The following is a 20,883-nucleotide window of genomic DNA, read 5'->3' on the forward strand; positions in this document are numbered from 1 at the left end:
CCTGCTGATGATTACAAGCTGGGTTGTTTAAATTTTGCTTTGCAAGCACAGCTAATAAGCAGTTTGGAGCGGGGAGGGAGAAAAGTGAAAGAAATCATCATTTCCACCCCCTCAGTTGAGTCAGCTTGGCTGAGGGATGGTACCCTCCTCTAGTGCAGCAGGCTGAAAAAGAAGCAGGAAACCCCAGCAGCTGAGCAGCTCCCACAGGATGGGGATGTTCTCCATCCACAGCAGATCTAATCTGTGAGATGCCAGCTTTCCCTGCCAAAGATTTCCATTCCTTGTCTTGGGCTAAGCTCCAGACCACTCCACTCTGGCTGCAGGACCCTGGCATGGCAGTGGCAAGGAGAGGCTGGGAAGACAGGGATTATTTAAAGTTAAAAAGCAGACAAACAAAAAACCCAGTTACTTCTTTCTGGAAAGCTCAGTCGCCAAAGAGGAGCTTTTTACAGAAGAAGAAGTTTGTAAACCTTGGGTGTTGCAACAGGAAATCCATTCTGGGAAAGAAGCTGAAGCACAGTAATCAGTGTTGATCCATGGCTGACGCTCCCAAAAGGCTGAATTGCTGATTGTGATAGGAGAGGGCTCTGGCACAGAGCTGCAATGAATCAGAGAGGAAGGAGTTGGGAGAAGTGGCTATTTGTGAGGACATGCAAACATGTAGAGAGTCTTCAGCAAGCCAGGACAGAAGCTTTTCTTGGCCTGGATCTGTAGAATGAATTCCCATAATGAGGGGAGGAAGCAGCAGTTGTGTTTGATGTGAAAGGGAGGCAGTTCTGGGTTGTGGTTCTGGGGTGGCCCATTAAAAAATGCATTTCTGCCCTCAGTGCATGATGGGTTTGAGTCTGTGTGTCATGGAAGATCACTCAGTGGAAGTCTTTTTGTCCATCATTCCTCTTCTGTGGAGAGAGTGGCAGTGCAGTGTGATAAATACAGCTTTCCTGGATCCCTACAGTTAGGGTGATTCACCATCCTGATCAGCCAGGCATCCAGTTAATTTCCCATCCTTTTTCCATGAGCAGGTCCTACATCCAGTCTCCAGCCTGTATTCTTGACCACTTCTATATTCAACCACAGTCAGCCAGCTTCTATGGTTGCATGGAAAAATCACTGTATGGCACTGTAACTTCCTGTGCTTTAGCTGCTTTGTAAATTTCTTACAGTCACTGAGTCATTGTTCTTGATTTTTTTCAGATGAATTTTTCCATCACCCATTCTTGGATGCAAGTGCCTCTATGAAAAAATGTAAGTATTGCATTTTTGATTAGAACTCTTTCTGAGCCATGGCCTGACTTCCTTTGCTGCTAGTTCAAACAGAAAGAAAAAGACTGCTTTATGTTTCCTTAGTTATTTAGGCAGGGATTCAGTGTTTGTTTCTGTGTCACGTCCAGATTTTGCCATCAAAATGTACTTAATTTTACTGGATTATCTTCAAAGGGATGATTAGGGGGTTATTTAGGAACCTAAAGTAGAAGCAAATGTAGCTTTGAAATGTATTCAGCTACTTTGTGTGAAGTGCTTGTAGGTACACAGGATTATGCATCATGGTCTTGCTTTTCATCCTCATCTGTAGGACCATTCAGGACAGTGAATGGTGGAAATTGGCACTCTTGGCCCTGCTTGCCACATTGGCTATGCAAAAGCCAAATTTTGTGGTTACCAAATCTTGTTGCATCATTTACCTCAAAGTTCTTGATAAATCTTGTTTTAGAAGGGTTATATTTGGTACTCTGTGGGAGCTGACCAAAACAAAGACAGATTGCCATTGAAAGTTCTCCCTTCCTCCTTTTGGTTCAAAACTTCTGAAAAGCTGCAGCCACACGTATTATGGTTCAGAGGTTTGTTTTCAGTGGAAAACAACTCAGAATTGCTTCTAGTGTTTGAGGCATCATAGTTCTCTGGCCAGGAAACTTGGGTTAGTGGAATTATGCATGGTTGTCTTCTCTGGAGGGATTCTCCTGGACCTTTAATCTCTTGAGTAAATGACAGTGCCAAGAACCTTCATCAGTGACTAATTAGGGGTGTCCAGTGCAAGGTCTTGGAGGAAACATGTCCAGCACAAACCCAGTTTCCCTCTTGGACATGTGCCATGGGTGGACACTCCTGGTCTGATATCCACATCACTCCTGACACTCTCTTGCTTTCCCACTGCTGGAGTGGGATGTCTCAGTTGTCCCTGATGAGATTTTACCTGTGCACTCAGGTGATCGTCCTGCGGGCAAGAAAAGACGCTTCTGGTTTAGGGGCGCTTTCAAAGCAGCCAGGGCCCTAAACCCACCTGTGCCAGCGGGATGTGGGGCCAGCCCTGGAACACAGGGCAGGAAAGGGCTGTGCCCATACAGGGCTGCTCCTAAGCCAGTCCAGCTCCTGGCACCCCCTGTCCTGCAGCTGTGTGGGAAAAGCCCTTCGGAGTCTGATCCCCCTGTGGGTAGAAGATCTCCCTCTCAGGATGTTCTTGTATGCCCACCAACCCATCTCCTACCTCCAGCCGTCCCGCTGCTTCACTGGCCAGGGGAGCAGAAAACCCCGGAAAAACAGGAGAGGGTTCTCCTGACTTGGCCCCAGTTCCCAACTTGTGCACACCTGCTGTGCAGGAACCAGAGGTGCCATTATGAGCAGGAGACTGTAGCTCAGCCTTTGCCCCCAGCTGCACCAAGGTTAATGGTGTGGGGTCAAGGACCAAGAAGAAAAGCACCTTTACAGGCGGGTAAGGCCTGTACAAACTCCAGACCTCTCTGTCGCCCCACTGATCCTCACCTCCGGACGTACGTACACAGCCTGGAGTCCTCTCCAGGCAGGAGAGACTACTGCTGGCTTTGAAGACATGGGAGAAATACCTCCCCATTGCTGGAGATGTTCAAGTTGTGGTGCACAGAAATCTGCTAGTGGAGGAGAGAGTTCTTGTAGTCTGCTGTGAGGTCTCTGCTACTGCCAGACGCCAGTGATGGATTAGAGCCTCTGGGAGGTGTGGTGAAGAGCCTGGAGGAGAAAGGCTGCCTGTGGTCTTTCTGATTTCTGAATAGGAGAGAGAAGAGCCAGTGTGTCAGCAAAGGTTGGGTTATGGTGATCTCCATAAGAAAAACTCACCTGAGGTGCATGGAATGCTGCCTAGCATGGCACGGTGCCTGACCCTTGCTCAGCTGTAGCTGAAGTATGTCTTGGCAAGGCTGCAGTTCTCAGGGGGTGACTCTCCTGACTCCGTATGCAGAGCTAGCATGAGTCCAAAACCTTACTGTGCTTCTTCATCTCAGCGTGTGGCTCAGCATCATGAGTGTAGGAAATACCAAAGAGAAGAAGAGCTGCATCTGAACCATGGTGGTTGTGCTCAGACTGAATTAGAGCCCTCAGGCCTACAGTGGAGAACTGGGGAAGGAACAGTGTGCCTTGTCTTCTTGCTCTCCTTGAGAGCTTAAATAATAACCACTGACTGAGTCATTCACATCTGAGTTTTTTTAATATTATGTAACTTTGGAATTCTGGAAAACTGGTGAGTCCTCAGAAGTAGATCATTCTCCAGGTGGATAATTTTGAAGCTGCTAAGGCAGGGGGATCCCCTTTATTGAAGTACATCTGCATGTTTTTCGACATGCTTCAGCAAAATCAACATTTCTTTCAAAAATCTTTCAATAAGACATTTCTGACAAGCACCTCTTCACTGCTGTCTCAAGGGATGGTTGTTCTTGTGTCCCTCCTCTCATCTCCCTCCCTGGAGAGTGTGTTCAGGGCACTTGGGCTTTGTTAACTAAGATGGTGTACTTTATTTTTTTTTTGTTTATTTATAATTTATTTTATATTGTGGGTTTTGTACCTGTGACTAAGCATGTACTTTAGATGTGTAAAAATTAATTAATAAAGTCTTTAAAATGCTGTGTCTAGTCAGACTGTTGTCTGTCTGTAGCCAGGTCTGATCAGCATATGGTATGGGGCTGTGTGTTACAGTAATAACACACGAGAAGGCATAATTAGATGCTTGTGCAAGTCTTCTCTCAGTAAACACATTGTAATTGGTACCCCTGCAGAATATTTTGGAGGTTTTTCTGCTCCTGCCTTTAATGAATGGGGAGCTGCTGCCTCCTTGACTCTGAGTTAAGAGAGCATGGAAGGTGAGCAGTTATGGTTCAGAAGTGCACAGGTGGTTCAGTGTCTGAAATATCTGTCAGGCTTAGCTTGACTTTTGCCATCTTTATAATCTTACTGTACATTAAATAGGTTAAAATTAGGTTAAAATAGGTTAAAAATTAGCAAAAGATCCCCATGATTTCTGCATATAAAATATTTTAATGCTGCAGACTTTTAAACTCTAGAAAGCAGCTTATTTAGGCAAGTCCTTTCAGAGTTTGCACTCAAACTTTATTGCCTTGTCAGAGATTGCAATTAAAAAGCTTTTTGATTAGTGGTTTTGATTGAATCCAGATAATCAGAAAAGTGCATCTCTCTAGTGCATGTAGAACTCAGATTCCAAATAAAACTTCTGTAAAACTTGAGGGTTAGATATTTTTAGGACAACTGAGCCCCCGGTAGGATGATGTGTCAGAAGTTATTTTTACAAGTATAGGATCCAGTATCAGGATCCACACAGCTGGAGCACAGGCTTGCCTTTATGGCTCCCAGCTCTCCCATTTTGAAACCAGTTGGCATTGGTTACACAATGTGCAGGATGACTGTTTTGTTGCTGGAGCAAGTTGGAGAGGACAATTATGAAAACAGACTTATTTACATTACAATTACAATCCAGCAATTTCTGGATTTGGGTGGGGGCCTACAATTCATGTTAACATTCCCCACATTCAGACTCAACTGAAAACATGATGAGCCAAGTGTTTGCACCCTTTTTAATTTTGAGCTGGGAGTGCCTGGGTGTGTGGAGGAGATGGAAGCAGGCATCTTGCTTTCAAGCTGGCCTACATGGCTGACACTGAAAACTGCCCCAACAGGGATGTGGAGGTCAGAGAGGGTTTGTCAGAGCCAAACCTCATGGTTCTACGTGCATCAAAGTCTGTTTGGAGTGTCAGGACCTTCTGAGTTGGAGCTCACAGCATTACAGTATGAATTTGGGAGTTCAAAGGGATTTAAATAAGAACAGTGATTAATAGAGGCTGTATCTAAAGGAGTGCTTCATGCAGCTGAGGTTGAGTTTCAGATGATAATGGCAAAGTTTGCCAGCTTGTCTTCCCTCTTGATTAATGAAAAGCTGTCTGAAGCAAATAGTCAAAAATAGAAAAGTCTCAATTCTAGCCAGGTTTAAATCAATAATCACAGAACCAAAATAGACTGGAGGGGACCTTGTGAGAGAACTGGAATGACTCTAACAAAAATACTAGTTCCAGGAAAAATGAATGGTGATGCAAGTCTTGCAGCAGGCATGTGTGTGGATACAGTAGAGAATTCACTTACCTTTTTTTAAAAGCACCCTTCCATAACAGGAAGGTCTGTCTGTACATGGGTGAATCGTTCTGTAGCAGCTGGCAGGATAAATAAGGGGGGGAGACCTTTCTTTCCCTCCTTTCTAGTATTAAATCTATAGGGAAGGTCCTAGGGATTGCTCTGCGGGCTCTGTGGGAGGACTGTGGAGATCAAAAGCAGTGTGTGATAGACGCAGGACAGAGCTCTCCATTTTACAGGCAAGTTCTCAGGCCTCTGTGTGTGTTCCCTGAGCATGGGGAGGGGAAGCAACTGTACTGGCTGTGGGCAGAGTAGCTCTCCATGTGAAGCCCCTGACCAACCTCCCAGAACACCCATCCTCGGGATCCCTCCATCCCCTGCTCCTCACTGGAGCCAGGGCAGTGTGTTACAACAGCACAGCCCATCAGGGGCACTAAATCTAGTGCAGAATAGATGCAGAAGCTAGAAAGTGTGTCCAGCCCCCTGCAGCCATCCTGCTGTGGATTCCTGCTTGTTAATGTTGCCAAAGGCTGGAGGAGATCACTGTGACCCTGCTTAAACTGTTAAAGTGGTCAGTTACTTACATTAAAATATATCTTTCAAGTCTACGCTGCTTTGGTTTCTTGTTCCTGTTGCTGGATCTTGTTACATCTCTCTCAGCTCGAGGAATTCAGTGTCTCAGTGACTGTTCTCTTTGTGATAAAAGGCTCTGGTCCAGTCATCCTTTAACCTTCTTTGATAGGCTGCATGGAAAGACTTCCTAAAGCCTTTTATTAAAAGGCATGTTTTCCCATTCTTTTATCATTAGAACACTGTTTCAACAGTTAATTGCAGAGAGATGGACTTTTATTCTTCTAGCCTGTTGAATAGAATAAATACTTTGTAGTATGTATTGGGATTAATGACAGAAGTAGTTTTACTTCAGACAGAAGCATTCTTCTTCTAGGTGTTATTAATCTCCCTTGTATTTGGTATGGAGTCATTAGTACAGGTAGTGTAAATGTAGAAATTTGATAGAAGGTGCTAGTTCTCTGCCAGCAAAATGGAAGAGCAACAAAGTGTTCTCTCCTCAACTAAGCATTGTCTCTGATCCCTATCTTAAGTCATTCAAAGAGCAGAATGGTTCCAGTGTAAAATCTGACTTCAGGCTGCCTTGAAGTGGGGATTTTGGGCTCTTCTGCGCTGTTCAGTCTTATGCAGGTGGACTGGGGAATTTGAACCACTGACTACTTCAAAGTCCTTTGAAGAGCCATTGTTACCTTTGACTGTCTCTCTGCTTGGCTGAGCTGAGCTCTTCTGTTATTTACTGAACCTCACTTGCATAAGTCATTGGAGTTAAATATTCTTTTCTCCTGTGATGCCTTAATCATCTTTTCTGCCTGAAGGTCAGTGCTAACCAGGCCTTTCAATGTAAGCTTTAGGCCTTTGTGAGGGTTACAAAGGCCAGTGCAACAATGAAGTGAATAAAATTGGCAGTTCCTATACTGAACAATAAAACATAAAAAGAAGGGACGCACGAATGGCCTGTGCCGTGGAAACAATTTCTGTACAAAGATATTAAATGACCAAAACACGTTTAACTTGCAGAAGTGACCAAGTTGAGCTAGAGGAAGCAATGCACTATTTCCTTGAGGAAACCCCCTTGAGGGTTTTTTGTTAGGTTTTGGGGTTTTGCTAGGAGTGTGTGGCCTGGGATGCCCCAGTGGCTGTTTGGACAGCAAATACATAGAGTTTGAGTAGGCATGTGTTTAACTTGGCACAGACCTCCCGGTATTTGATGTATGTGTGCCAAGGCACGAGGTCTCACGAAGAGGAATCTGTCAGGGTATGGTCTAGCTCCTGAATTCTGCTCCAGACATGAGCAACTCAGTTCACTTTTCTGTTTCTCTTAAAATTCCCTGCATTTGCAAAGATGCTTTGGAGGCTCTTTAGGACAAAAACCATCTTGCTGCCTGGGTACGTCAGCTGTTGAGTGGGCGTCAGACTTTGGTCAGGAGTTCTGAGACCTGTGAGAGTGTGCACAGAGGAATGGATGGATGTGAATCACATAACTGAAGAGAATGCTGATTTTCTTTTGTTCTCCTTTAATTGACCACATATGATACATGAGCTACATGATGGTGCATGAGATAAACCTGATGGGAAAAGATGAAGAAGGCTTTTTATTATTGCTTGATCTTGGTTTAACCACTTCTTTTGGTTTTGTGTCTTGCTGGTTTTAGCTGCTTCCGTGCCAATGCCTTCTTACCCCAGTTCTGGCTCCGGTAGCTCCTCCAGCAGCTCTTCCACTTCCCACCTGGCATCACCTCCTGTAAGTACAGCTCAGAGGATGCACTGTTTGTGTTAATGGTTTCCCTGCTTGAGTCTTTGAAATGAGGTTTCTGCTTTTGCTCTCTTCTGGTGTAAGTCATTGAACACTGTAATTCTGGTTGGGTTTGGTGCAGTGTTCTCTCCAGTTTAGAGTTTGGATCCTGAAGGTTGGCTTGCGTTTCCCCAAGATGTATTTCAGTGTGCCATTGCCTGTTGGATGAAAAGCCTTTATGAAGGAAGTTGGTATACACCACTAGCTTGTCTTGGCAGAGATGGGAAGCTCCTTGGAACCCAAACCGGTTGCTAATTCAGGGTATAGCTCTGCTTCCTTGGCTGCAGGTTCTGTGTTTTCAAGCAGTCTCTGCAGCCTGAGAGTATATCCAGCTTCCTTCTGACCAGCATGCCCAGGCACCACAGAGGGACATTCAGCAAAACTGTTTTTGCTCAGACCAGACCTGCCACAGTCCAGTGGTCTCATGAAAGATGATCTGAACTGGTGGGTTTTCTCTCTGGTTACCTGAAATGATGAAAACCTTTCTGGAGGGTCACAATATTAACTGACCAGTGAAGTGACATTCCTCCAGCTCGCTGAACTGGAAGCTTGTTTTTGAAGGCTCTTGGTGAAAGCTGCCTTTGACTTTGAACTCAGGAATGCTGGTGGTGTGACCAGTAAGGGAAGGGAGAAGGATGGGATTTTTTCATCCCTGGCATGACTGCTTTTTTACTCTGTTCTCTGAGTTTCCCTGGGCCAGAGTATCTCAATTTGGTGTGGAAAAGGCTGAGAGGCTCCAGCAGAAGTTGATGTAGGTGCTCATGGTGTGAGCTGGACAGAGAGGACAGGTCTTCTCCCTTCTGAATGTTTCATAGCTGTGTCCCTGAGAGCTTCCTCCCTGCAGCCTGAAGTAGAGGGTGGTTGGCTGAGGCCCTCCTGGCCATAAGACTTCAGGAATGAGCAGATAGTGTGAAAAGCAGACTCACTCTCCTGAGCTTTCCTGGTCTGGGAAGCTTAAGGATGGTACAGAATCACTGCCAGACTGGGAGGGGGTCCCATGTTAGAGGTTTACTGCACCTCTCCTGCTCTGCCTTTGGAGGGTTTGCTGATGGAGGTGTGCTGGCTCAGTCTGGGAAAAATGCCGTGTCTGCAGGGCAGAGTTCGCAGATTGGGTGGAAAAGAGACAACTTTGACAGCTGAAAAATTCCTTCTGCTTGTGTGAACTGCGTGTGCAGCGAGAGGGAGTCCCCACTGGTGCAGCAGGAGAGTCTCTGGAGGGTGAACAAGGTCTTAATGAGGCCCAAGTGAAAGCTGCTTCAAGTCTTTCTCAGCCTGGAAATGCATTAGGATAAAGATTATGATCTGCTCTGTGGGCAGTTCAGCTGCCTTAAAGCTTTCTTAAACCATCCGGCCTCCTCCATCTGTCTGCAACTCAAGGGGATTTGTGGGGCTATTCATCATTTAGCTGAAGGAAGCAGGAAAACTGGACTTTTTAGGGGCTGTCCTGCCTCTGACAGCTGTGAGCTGTTTATCTGCTGAAAGTTTAGTCTCCTTTGGGCCTTTCTTTAGCTCCTTAGCAGCAGTACAGCAAAACAGGGTGGTCTTGAAAGTTCAGGAACACTTATCTCCATGTTACCAAGTGCTGCAAAAGCACAAATAGAGACCAGATGGTTCTATGTTTAGGAACAAAAGAAAAAACATAACCCTAAAGAACAATCAAAAAGTATCTTTGAAAGCTCCTCCTGGATTTCCAGCCATAGTAAAGTGAGTTGGTAGAAAATGCGTGGTTGATGCAGAAAGCCTCAGCAGAGGGATGCAGTACCTCAAGTGAATTTTTCTTATCTGTGGAGCATCAGACACACTGGAAGTATGTTCTGTGTAACAAAAGATGCGCTGTTCTGACAGCGACATAAAAGGCTGTTCCTTTTCAGTAAACTAAACAGCTGCTTCTGGCAAACCATCAGCCCTGGTTCATCAGCAAAATGTTGTTTGTAGCCTTGTCCAGCTCAGTTTAAAGGATGGAGCAGAATGATGAAGTAGCTGTGCTGAAGCCAGTGTTTGTTTTCTCCTTGAATTAGCAGTCCCTTGGAGAGATGCAGCAGCAGCTGCAGGAGAAGGCGCTGGCATCTCCTACCCAGGATTCTCCCGGGTTTCTGCATGGATCCAAGGACTCTGCGGGAAGCAGCAGCAAGAATTCCTCCTGTGACACAGATGACTTTGTCATGGTCCCAGCACAGTTCTCAAGTAAGGTGGTTTCTGAAAATGCTGGTGTTCTGAGCAGAGGGGGATGTGGATGTTAAGAACAGGTATTGGAAGGTTGAAAGAGTGATTAAAACTTTCTGTTTTGACTGAATAGCAGGGATGGTTTTGTTCTCAAGCTGGCAGAGACATCTGGCTCACTGGCTAGTTTCATAGGATATTTTGTAATTACCTTTAAAGACAGGATTTGAGAGTAAAGATTACTTGAAGACCTCGATAAGAGATTGAACCTGGAAATCCAACTGGAAAAGAAGATAAATAGGCTCACAGGGAAAAGTCTTTCTCTCACAGAAGCTTTTACCATGTTATCCTGTCTTCAGTTTCACTCAGCATCACAGTCCAAGGCAAGATTTCAGCCAGCAAGCTGGATTTTACACTTGAAAAAATCCCTCAGAAAAGCTAAAATATGTTGGTTTTTTTCTTCAAACACTCTAAATTTCATCTTAGAGCCTTTATGTGTTTATACTTTGATAGGACTTGCTTGAAAATACAGATGTACATAGAACCAGGGCCTCAGTTGAGTCACATGCCTAAGTATGTTCATGCACAAGTCCTTACTTAACCAGCAGAAGTACTTTGTTCAACCTTGCCCATGTGTGTGATGCTTTGCTGAGTTGGAACTTGGTGATAAAAGCTGTGATTCCTCCTTTCACAGTTGCACCACTTGTATTAAAACAGGAATTTGGAGGGATAGAACTGTAATCTCTGAAAGATCTCTGCAGTCCTTATGATAAGGAGGAGCTTGTGTTTCCCTGGAATCAGTGGTGGGGCCAGTATGCACTTGCCTGGTGCTGGTCATGTTCCCAGTGTTCAGATGTGTGTTGTGTATCCAGGTGCCAGCTCATTTGGCTGCCCTGGATTTTTGCCATGGAGGACAGGGATGTCCCAAAGCCCTACAAGCAGCATGTACCACTTCTACACAGCAGCCAGTGACTTGCACCAAGTGGACATGGACTTGTTGCCACAAATGATTCTGTCAGGTTTTGGCCCCTTTTCAAGAGGACTTGCTTTCAGCCTAAATTTTCCAAAACTTCAGGGTGTAAGGGTCAGTAGCATGCACCATGAGCTTCAGCTTCAGCCCACGGGTTGCAAAACACTCACTTCAGGAGCAAGCAGGGCTTGGGGGAGCAGGAAATTCTACACAAAATCTCAATTGGTATGAATGTATAAAGATTTTTAAGAATATTATCTTGAATTAATATTTTTTCTGCACTTCCTTGTCCCTCAGGTGATTTAACTGCTGAGGCTGCAGGAGGGAAACCAATCCAGGACAGCCTGATGTACAGTGGGTAAGACCACCAAGGCACCTGAAATGGTCCAGCCACTGGAGCCTACTGGGTGTTTGGGACTGTGGGGTTCTGGTGGATGGGAGGGAAGATGTCCCTGAGTTAGCCTTTTTTTCAGGGCTGTCACCTGCCTGGTTCTGACCATTTTCAGTTTCCTGTGGTGGGGGCAGCATGACAGTCTCCAGAGCTCCCACAGCTCTGTTGCTGTGTTTTGTAGGAGGGAAACAGGGTTGGTTCCCAGGCTCTGACAGCTGGGTTCTTTCTGTTTTCCTCAGGAGTTCCCTGGTGACTTCAGCAGGCTTGGAAAGCCAGGGAAGGACACCATCCCCATCACCCCCATACAGCAGTTCTCCAAGCCCATCCGGGTAAGAAAAACTGTTTGGTGGTGTGTGTGCAACACTGAATAATTGAACACCCGTTGACTTCCAGGGGGGATTTTACTGCTGTTGGTGTGCTGGGCAAGATGTACATCTCTCCTCTTAATTAAAGGGTAACAGGAAACACACAGGAGAAACTCCCCAGCCTTGGGCACTGATCAGTCCCAACTACTGAGCCTGTCTCTCCTTCTTCTGGCTCTCAGGAGGGGCTAGGAGAGAATGCAGGAGAGCTGGAATTAACTCTGTTCCCTGAGGGGGCAGGGATTGTTCTCAAGCAGAAGGTAAATGTACTCCTCTGGCACACGTGTGCTGCTCATCCCCCCAGTGCTCAGCCCTCAGAGGAGGGGGGTATTCCAGCTAAAGACCCTTGTTTCTAATTCATGCAGTGAATTAGAGCACAACACTTCATCCAAGGCTGAAGTTATGATGGACTTGAGTTACTGGACAAATGTGGGGGAGTGTTGCTCATATTCCTTTGCTGTTGAAGGACAGATGAGGGCCTGCTTAGTTGTTTGTGGTTTGTTGGAAAGCTTCTTGCACTGTGTCTCTAAAGTAATGATGATACCGGACCTTGTTTACTAACGGGGGACGCAGTAGGAGGAACATGTGCAAACAGGCGTGGTCGTGGGTTTAATTCCGACTAAACCAGTTGCTCTAAACTCTGTTTTGGCCTTTAGAAACGTTGTAGGTGACAGCTGCCCACATGTAACAGCACCAGCTGCCCAGTGGGGCCAGACACTTTTGTGCTCTGAAGGTGTTAATGGTCTGTGGAAGGTGATCCCCTTGACTCTGGGCCCTGAATCTTTAGGGTAGGTGCTTAGCTTGCAGGGAACTGGTGGTGTTGCTTCCCATCTTGTTCTTGCCTGCTAGGGAAGCAGGACAGCTTTCATCTTCTGTTCTGTCAATATGGCACCTGTCGGGGGAGGACAGTTGAAGGGGATTTCATACTGGGAGATGGATGACCCTAAATCTTTTTTAACAAGAAAATATAGTCCCAGGCTGTGTGTTGAACACATTTGTCATGTGAACAAGGATTTCATACTGGGAGATGGATGACCCTAAAATCTTTTTTAACAAGAAAATATAGTCCTAGGCTGTGTGTTGAACACATTTGTCATGTGAACAGAGCCCAGAAAATGACAAAACATAGCCTCAAAGCATACAAATTTAACAGAGAATAATATAGCTCAGAGCCTCGCTGACGTGATCAGATTAATTGGCAAGCGTGTACCACAGTGTGGAGTTTAATTGCATGAGGCTTCTCATGCCATCGCCTGCTAAGCTTTTTAACAGCTTATTCCTTAACTGATTCCTTTGCATTCTGGAGATCAGTCTCTATTAAAGGATTTGGCCTTGCTTCTGGGCAGCAGTGAGGGGAAATTCATGGAAGCTGAGTACAAATGCTGCCCACTTCTCACTGTGCACCAAACTGGCCTCATCGTCTTCTATGGAATCCCAAGGTGGCCAGTCAATGCCAGAGGCTTTGGTCTAAACACATTTCTACTCTCACTGTCTTTCCTGCTCATTCCCAGCAGCTTCTGTGGAGCAGATTCCAAACCCTCTAGTGCTACTTCCCACTTTTATATCTGCACTGAAGAAACACTGAAAAGTTCCTTTCTGTGCTGTCCAGGATGGGGAATAAGACATCACTAATGAAAGATTAGAGCAGTTACTGTGAGTCCAGTGCTCTTTTATCTGTCCCCTGAAAATGCTCGGAACTGGTGCCACCCAGGAGTGCCCTCTCTGGGTTTCAGTGCCCTTCCCTGTAGATGGCACGAGACCTGTTGGTTCAGGACTTGGCTCCACTAGTGCAGAGGACTCCTAGTTTTCCCTCTGCCTGCTCACTTGGAAGCAGCAGTTCTCCCTTTTGTGTGTGGCTCCAGGCTAGCAAGCAGTGCTGGCTGCACTCCAACTGGGACAGAAAGCAAGGGCTGTTTCAGAGTGGCCAGCAGTGGGTTTTCCACAGGATGTCATGGTACACTCTAGGACAACTCTCCTTGCTCTTAATTAAGAGATTAAGGACTGGGCAGAATTAAAATACGCTGATAATTGATCCTTTTCTTAATTTTTTTTTTAAACACTTCCTTGAAGATGCTTAGTAAATCTAATGGAAGGTAATTTCTTGGATGTACTCCACAGCAGTAGATTTAATACCGTTTTCAAAGAACTTTTAATTACTGCCAAGTAATTAAACTCCTTGTCCCAGCTTTATCTCTTGGATTTTGCAGATTTATGGTCAATTGCATTCTTTAGGACTTGAGGCCAGTTAGCAGGTTTAGTGTATGTCACCTCATTTGGATCATTGCAATTTGCACCATGTGAAGGAAATAGCTCTTGGGGAGAGGGAGGATCCTTTTACCCAAGAACTTCTGTTCTGATAAAGAATTTTGATCAGATGGAAAAAATAGCATTTGAAATATATGTTCAAAGTGAGTCCAAGGCTTCACATGAGCCTTGTTGGTTAAAGCTTTGCTTGATTTATGTCTATCACAACACCATGTTTTATACTCATGGAAGGCAGAGACACCAAAGCCTCACCTTTTTGCTGAGCCACTGGAAACCTTGAATACCTTTATTTTATTATGTGTCAGTGAAGAATCAAGGCATCCATGCTGCCTTTTGGAGACAAGGCAGGAAATTAGGAGTCTGTTTTCTTGGTGGAAGAAATAAGAGCACACAAGGAAGAATATATGGAATTTTAAAAAGTTAAGAGAGGAATGAAAAGATTGGAATCATTTGATCATTCAGCTTTGATGAAAGATCTCTTCCAGTTATTAAGCTCTCCTGTGATGGAGGAGTGTCTTCACATGCCCTGTGTGGAGATCTGCAGACACTTTCCTGCAGGTCAGCTTTGTTCCGTGCTGTCACCATAAACCGCAGAATGCTACGATCTTCCTCAAAACAGAAATCCTGGAAATGGAATGCTTTGACCTGCCAAATAAAACACAAACTCTTCTTTCTTCCCAAGTACACATGTGTGTTCTGGCTGAATTAAATATATCCTTTCATCTCATGTAAAATATTTCCATTCCAAGTGTTAGACCCGAAGGAGTGATGCTTCCAGCTTGTCAGGGCCAGACCAAGGTGTGTGTCCTCAACTGACAGTGAGGGAGACTGCAGAAGCCTTCATTACCAATAAGATCTTCCTGTAACTGTTCAACATCCCTGCAATTGGTGTTGGCAGTTGCAAATAGCATTGCCATGGCAATTAATCCGAGAATTCTGGGGCCTTTGGGAAAAGACTTTAGGTGCCTACTTAGTTAAATGTGGTATTTGCATGGGTTTTGTACAGCGTGGTTCGTGTGTAGCCTGGTGGACAGGCCAGGAGTAACCTGGGGGAGCAGGTACTGACATGAGCCAATTAACCTGCTTGGATGGAAGGAGCCTGAAATTTGCAGAATGGACTTGTCCCATTTTGTGTGTGATGTTCTATTTTGCCTTTGATGGGTGCGTGGATACCAGCTCCTGTCCCTCAAATTTATTTTCTTCTGAGTTGCCTTCTCCACCCTGTAGCTGACTTGCCAATACTCTGACCTACGCCACTACATTCCCTCCGTGGTGTGAGACTTCCATGGAGATGCCGTGGCTGCACCAGTGCCTCTGCATGAGTCAGTCACAAGCAGCTCTTGTCAGCAAAGTCTGTGCCGGTGTCCTTTGTGAGCCACGTATGTTTAGCCCCTGCTCAGTGCTGTCTGCTTGGCTGTGGATCTGAGCTGGTGGAAACTAGGCCAGCCATGGCCTGAAATAGCAGGGCTCCAGCTTTCCTGCAGGGAGGGGTGTACGTTTTAACATCAGGCTGGGGGTGGGAATGGTGCTGGAGGAAAGGTGCCTGTTTCCAGGAGATGTGTGGTGCCACTTGCCTTTGATACGACTTTGAACCACCTCCCGGTGCAAACCCACAGCCCCAGAGCAGCCCAGGGGACGCTCCCTGCGTGCAGTTGCTTCATGAAGATAAAATCTCCAATTACCTGGTTGAAGGCCCAGCCCTTACAGGAGGTTGTCTCTGTGTGTCTCCTTTCCACAGCCGGCCAGGGCAGTTTTCCAGCAGCAAGTACGGGCACTCCGTGCCCATCCCGGTCCCCACGCAAATCCACAACTACCGTCGGATCGAGCAGAACCTGCAGTCTCCCAATCCATACTCCTCTCCCCGGTAAGTGCTGGGGCTGGGACGAGGGGAACTGTAAATAAACTGCTTTATACTTTGCTCTCTGTACCTGTATAAATTTCCCTGTGTGTTGGGTTCTCCCCCTTGCTGTAGGGAGCCAGGGTGGTGTGTTTTGGGGTGTTTTTGTGGTGGTGGTGAGATTTATTTGTTAGCACTGTAAATTTTGCCTGTGTGTTTTATGTGAGAAAGCTCCTGTCAGCTCAGAGAGAAGGCTGAGCTACTTTGAGTCTGACAGCTTTTCCCATGCCAGCTATGGATTGGGTGTCCAAGTGTCCAAGCAGAGGGAACCGTCCATCTGGCAGATGCCTTTATAAAAGGAAAATTTGAGATAAACAACTAAAATGGATGGGGCTACAGAACCTACCTGACTTTACCTTAATTGGTTCCGGTATCCAGTCATGCCGTAGATGATGTGTTGTGCACGAGCTGCATATTAATGTGGTTATGCAGCCAGGACTGAGTAAATCATGAGCAATTTATGCCCATGAGGGAGAGCATGTTTTCTGAAGGCTGTCAGGAAGACCCTGATGCCAAGTCTGCAGCAGACAGCTGACCTTCTGAGTTCAGAGGTGATGCCTGCTACATCCAAGACATGTAGGGCTTCTATCTCTTCTCACACATGATTTCTGGTTGGCAGCAGCAGCCCAGGTCACAGACTGATGGGAAGGAGATCAGTACAGGATCTTAAAGAGCTTGTGCAGCAGAAGCACTCAAATAGAAGTGTCTGGGATGTGCCATGTCTTTTTTTGGATGAGTTGTGTTGGTATCTGGATTAGTTAAAGTTTAGATTTTGAAAGTAGGGTAATACCTACATCAGCCTAAGTTTGGGCTTCAGCCAGCCTAATTCAGGATAAGGCTTATTTGAAGTGGACCCAGAAGCAGAGACATGATATGCTGATATATCAGGGACAGGGATTAGCAGAAGGATTGGTTTGTGCCACTTACTTCAATACTGTTTTATGTTCACTTCCTTGAGCGTGTGGCAGGTTTTGTGGTAAGCTCTGTCCTGTTTCCTTCGTGCCTTGTGTTTTTGACAGCAAAACTTGTGGATGCCATTGGTTTTAGACCTCACAAGAGACCTGGTTATCCCTGTGAGAAGGTGTTGTGCCAGGCCCAGACCTGGTGATGGGCTGCTGAGCTGAGGCTCACAGCCCACAGCTACAGTCAGGGAGCAAACTGCCATGTTTTGCTGCTTTTAGTCACCACTGTGTAATGCTGAGATTGGCATGTCCCTGCACAGGAACTCGAGGAATGGGCCCAATCAGGGTGACTCACAGGCTGCTTTTAGCATCTTCTCAGCATTTCTGGCGTCATGTTTTTTCTGCCCCAGGAAGCCATACTTATCTCTGGCCATCACTTCCTCTAATCAGCAGGTTCAGTAGACACCCTTCAGGAATGGCAGGAGAAAACTCCACCAGGCATTTAGTGTGTGACTCCACTTTTCCATCAGGTGTATCAAACAGGCCATTGCTGCCAAGTGCCCAGTCATGTTTGCTGAGTCATTTGATTGCAAACCTTGACGTGCACTCTGGTGTCTGAGAAATGTCCCCCTGTCACCTGACTGGCTGCTGTGTGCCTGTGTAACGTGGTGTGGTTGTGGACAGATGTGTGGCTTGGGGAGGTGCTAATTAGGTGTATGTACCTCTGGCCACATCACCTGTCCTGCTCGTCTGCTGGCTTACCCCGGGTCTCGTAGGGTGACATTTGGCATTCCACATCTTCCAGCAGCAGCAGTCACCTGGAAGCTTTCTTCTGCAAGTTCCTGATAGATAAAATTCAGCCTTCTGCATGGCTTGTGGTCTGGAGAATTAAAAACATGGCAGGGCAATACTTTCTGCCACTGAAAATCTACGTATCTTCTCACCTTTCTCTTTGGAAATTCATTTTGCTTTAGGGCCAGGCACTTGATGAGCATTAGCCTCTGAATCTGGAGCAACCTGAAGAGAAGTGATTTTTAGGTTAAAATTTTCAACTATTTCCTTTTTTTCCAAGCATGTGATTATAGCATGGATTTACTTGGCTGTGGAATGTGGTAACACACTGAATAGGGGCAGGGAGGGTGGCAGATCAACTACCTCAAGTATCTCAACTGCTGAAATAGATTTTTTCCAAAATTTATTTATTTTTCTGAAATATGACATAAAGTGAAATACACACCTAGAGGTGTTGCTGAGTAGTTCTGCTGACAGTTCATCAGGATGATTCTTCCATTCCTGGCACTGCTGAAACCCATATCCTATGTTCCTTCTCTTCAGGTACATAAGGACAGCTAAATGCAGCATCCCTGGCAGAGGAGGCAGGATACCTTAGTGACAGCATCTTTCAGTGGCTCAAACATGGAGGGGGTTTTTTCAGCATAATCATTGATTCCTGTCCAGAAAACCACCTACTGGTTGAGACTAATGTTCTTTTAACAAGAGAAAAATGTTTCCAAATTGTGAATAGAATTAAGGACTTGATGAAAAGACTGTGTTCTCATATAGAGGAGTGTAATGGGAATCTTGGTGAAGGAGCCTGCAGAGGCAGAATGGCATGGCAGTTTAGTTTGTGTTCTTAATGATGGTGAAAAGAGTAACATATTGAGAAATAATTAATATGCAATAATCCCGTCTCTCTCCAGACTGATGGTGTGGATGTACTCACTTTCCCACTAGTTTCCTCTTCTGTTTCATTTTAGCACTGAGTAATACTCAACGTTCCTGCATGTGTGGGCTTTACAAATTTATTTTAACTCCCTGAGTTGAGGCTTCACAAGGAATCGAAGGCATTTAGACAGGCAATTCTGACTGTCCAGCCCAAAGACCCAAATTCCCTCTGGGTAGTTGTGAAGGGTTTCAGATCTGACAGCCACTCACTGTTGGGTTTTGCTGTTTTGCCCTGTAGCTCCTGATTTGAGTCCAAGCTCTGTTGCAGAGCAGTGCCGTGGCACACTTCACCTCAGCACTGAGCAGAGAGCTTTCTGCCTAAAGGCTGCTCTGACTGAAGGGCAAGTGGCTCAGCACAGGAGGCACACTTGAATAAAGCCCTCTCAGGTCATTCTAGAGACACTGCCTACAATAAACATCTTGGACATGGCAAGATAGGAAACTGTGTCTTGTTCAGGATTGATGTAGATACCTGAAAGCATCTAAAGTTTCTCTGAAAAATGACTGTGCTGCTTACAGCTAAGCTAACCTTGATTGTTCTTTTTATTTGAATTGAAACTCTTGAGAACAAGGATTATCACCTTAATCTGTATTGGTGGAGTCCCAGAACAGTGGGATTTTGATCCAGGATGAACAGTCATGAAGCTGTGCTTTTGTGGGAGTAGCTCTGTGTGTGTTGGGTGATGCTGTTCTCCTTCCTCTTTGTACTGGCTCTTGAGTAACCTGTGTGCTGCTCTTGTTTCCTGTAAGGTCTGCTGCGGTCCGGAGGTCCAGCAGTACAAGTCCTCTTGGTTTTCCCAAAACTGGTGCTTCCCCTCCTTATCCTGGAGAGCATGGATCTGTGCCCAGCACTAAAAAGCTCTCCTTTGGTGGTGCCAAGCCGTTCATGCCATCACCACAAGGTAAGATGTCAGCTGGCACATTGCTGTCCTAACAAAATCACTTGCCTCTTTCCTGTAAAGAGAGGGGTTTGACCAGCTGTAGCTTCCAGGTAGGGGAGAGTTCAGGTTGTTGTGTTCCCCTGTGGTTCTTCTCCACAGATTATTTGACAAGTGTTTTGGCCTCAGTAAAATGGAGAGAAAAATACCTGTTAGCCCCAGGAGAGGCAAGCTTTGCTTTGGTGCCTGCATCAAACATTTTGCTGCCCTCAGAAGAGGGCTTCTGTAAGTGCAAAGTATCTTTTTACTGGCTTGGGTTGGGGTTAGAACAAATGTAAGCCAATTATCATCAAAGCAAAATTCTTTGAAAGGGCTTTGAAAAGGCTTGAACTTCCAGACTGAAAAGTTTTGACTAAATATCTGGTAGCCTGATCTAGATGCTAAGAAGCAATTCAAGTGGAAAGGGACAAGAGAAAACCCAGTGTGCAGTGGATGCAGTTTGCTGTTTTCAGTAAAAGAACAGACGGATAGAATGAGCTGTTCTATATCCCTGGTGTCTCCAATCCTGTATTTGTTAGTCTCTGCTGTTGGCTAAATACAGAATATTCATGTTCTATTCCTCTGAACTAATACCATTGCAAAGTCAGACTAAAACTTGCTGAACTAATACCAGGCAGAGTTTTCATTACCTCCTTTTACAGGAGTTGAGGATCTTCTCACGACACGGCTAAGGCTGAGAAGATGGAAGAGATAACTGGCATCTTGCTGTAAACAGGTGGTGCATAGTGCTGTTCTTGCCTATGGAAACTTAATACTGAATGAACTTCTTTTTGTTGCATTCCCTCACAGTTGGAACAATCCCAGAGCAGCCCAGCCAGACTGTTACCCCATCTTCTCTTGGAGCAGAAGTGAGAAGCCGTGTTCCTGTTGCTGGTGCGTTGGTCCTTACCTTCCTTCATTATTCCTGTAGATAAAGCCAGAACTGTAGTCTCAGGGCATTCTAGGTTGGGTTGGTTGCTCCAGCAGCTTCTCTGGATGCTTGGCCAGCCAGGATCTCTGTGTGCTGGTGAGAGTTGGGGTTGATCCATTCAAATCCTGTCAGCCAGCATCTTCAGTGCTGACAGACCCTGTGCTGCAAAACCTCAAATTTGGGACTTTGATGCCAATGGATGGAATGGAGGAAAAGCATCTCCAGCACCCTCTCTGCTAAGCGGCCTCTTTGATGTGTAGTTTCCTTGCTGCTGAGCTCTCACAGTCATGGTCTGTGTCCCTGAAAGGGCAGCAATGAAGGAAAGAAGCTGCCCTTTTATTTCCCTGTTGTTCATATCTCATCCTCCCACAGACTCAAAACCTGACCAGGCCTGGCAGTGCTGTGGCTCTGCTCAGTGCCATCCTTAGCCATAGAAGGTTTTGATCTGCAGCTGTTTGAGCTGTGGATCCTGGGATCAGGCTGTCTCTCTCTCTTAGAACCAGACAGTGATGTGGTTTGTCACTCTGTGCCCTCCAGGTTCCTCGGCGCCCGAACAGTCTTCTCGAGGGATGGGCTCCCGGCTCCACAGTGCTCCCAACCTGTCGGATTTGCATTCCTG

General features: G+C 45.8%; 1 protein-coding gene across 1 annotated transcript in view; it reads left to right on the forward strand.

Annotated features, from left to right (window-relative positions):
- The window catches only part of ULK1 (unc-51 like autophagy activating kinase 1), a 78,865-nt gene that overhangs the window by 42,403 nt on the left and 15,579 nt on the right, over positions 1–20,883 (forward strand). The window contains exons 11-19 of the mRNA XM_017734730.1: positions 1,195–1,245; positions 7,605–7,693; positions 9,763–9,928; positions 11,172–11,232; positions 11,505–11,594; positions 15,631–15,756; positions 19,167–19,318; positions 20,144–20,227; positions 20,802–20,876. Coding sequence (XP_017590219.1) covers positions 1,195–1,245; positions 7,605–7,693; positions 9,763–9,928; positions 11,172–11,232; positions 11,505–11,594; positions 15,631–15,756; positions 19,167–19,318; positions 20,144–20,227; positions 20,802–20,876 — 894 coding nt within the window. The remainder of the gene's footprint in view (positions 1–1,194; positions 1,246–7,604; positions 7,694–9,762; positions 9,929–11,171; positions 11,233–11,504; positions 11,595–15,630; positions 15,757–19,166; positions 19,319–20,143; positions 20,228–20,801; positions 20,877–20,883) is intronic.

Source organism: Corvus brachyrhynchos, unplaced genomic scaffold (genome assembly GCF_000691975.1).
Source record: "Corvus brachyrhynchos isolate BGI_N302 unplaced genomic scaffold, ASM69197v1 scaffold114, whole genome shotgun sequence".
Classification (NCBI taxonomy): Eukaryota; Metazoa; Chordata; class Aves; order Passeriformes; family Corvidae; genus Corvus; species Corvus brachyrhynchos.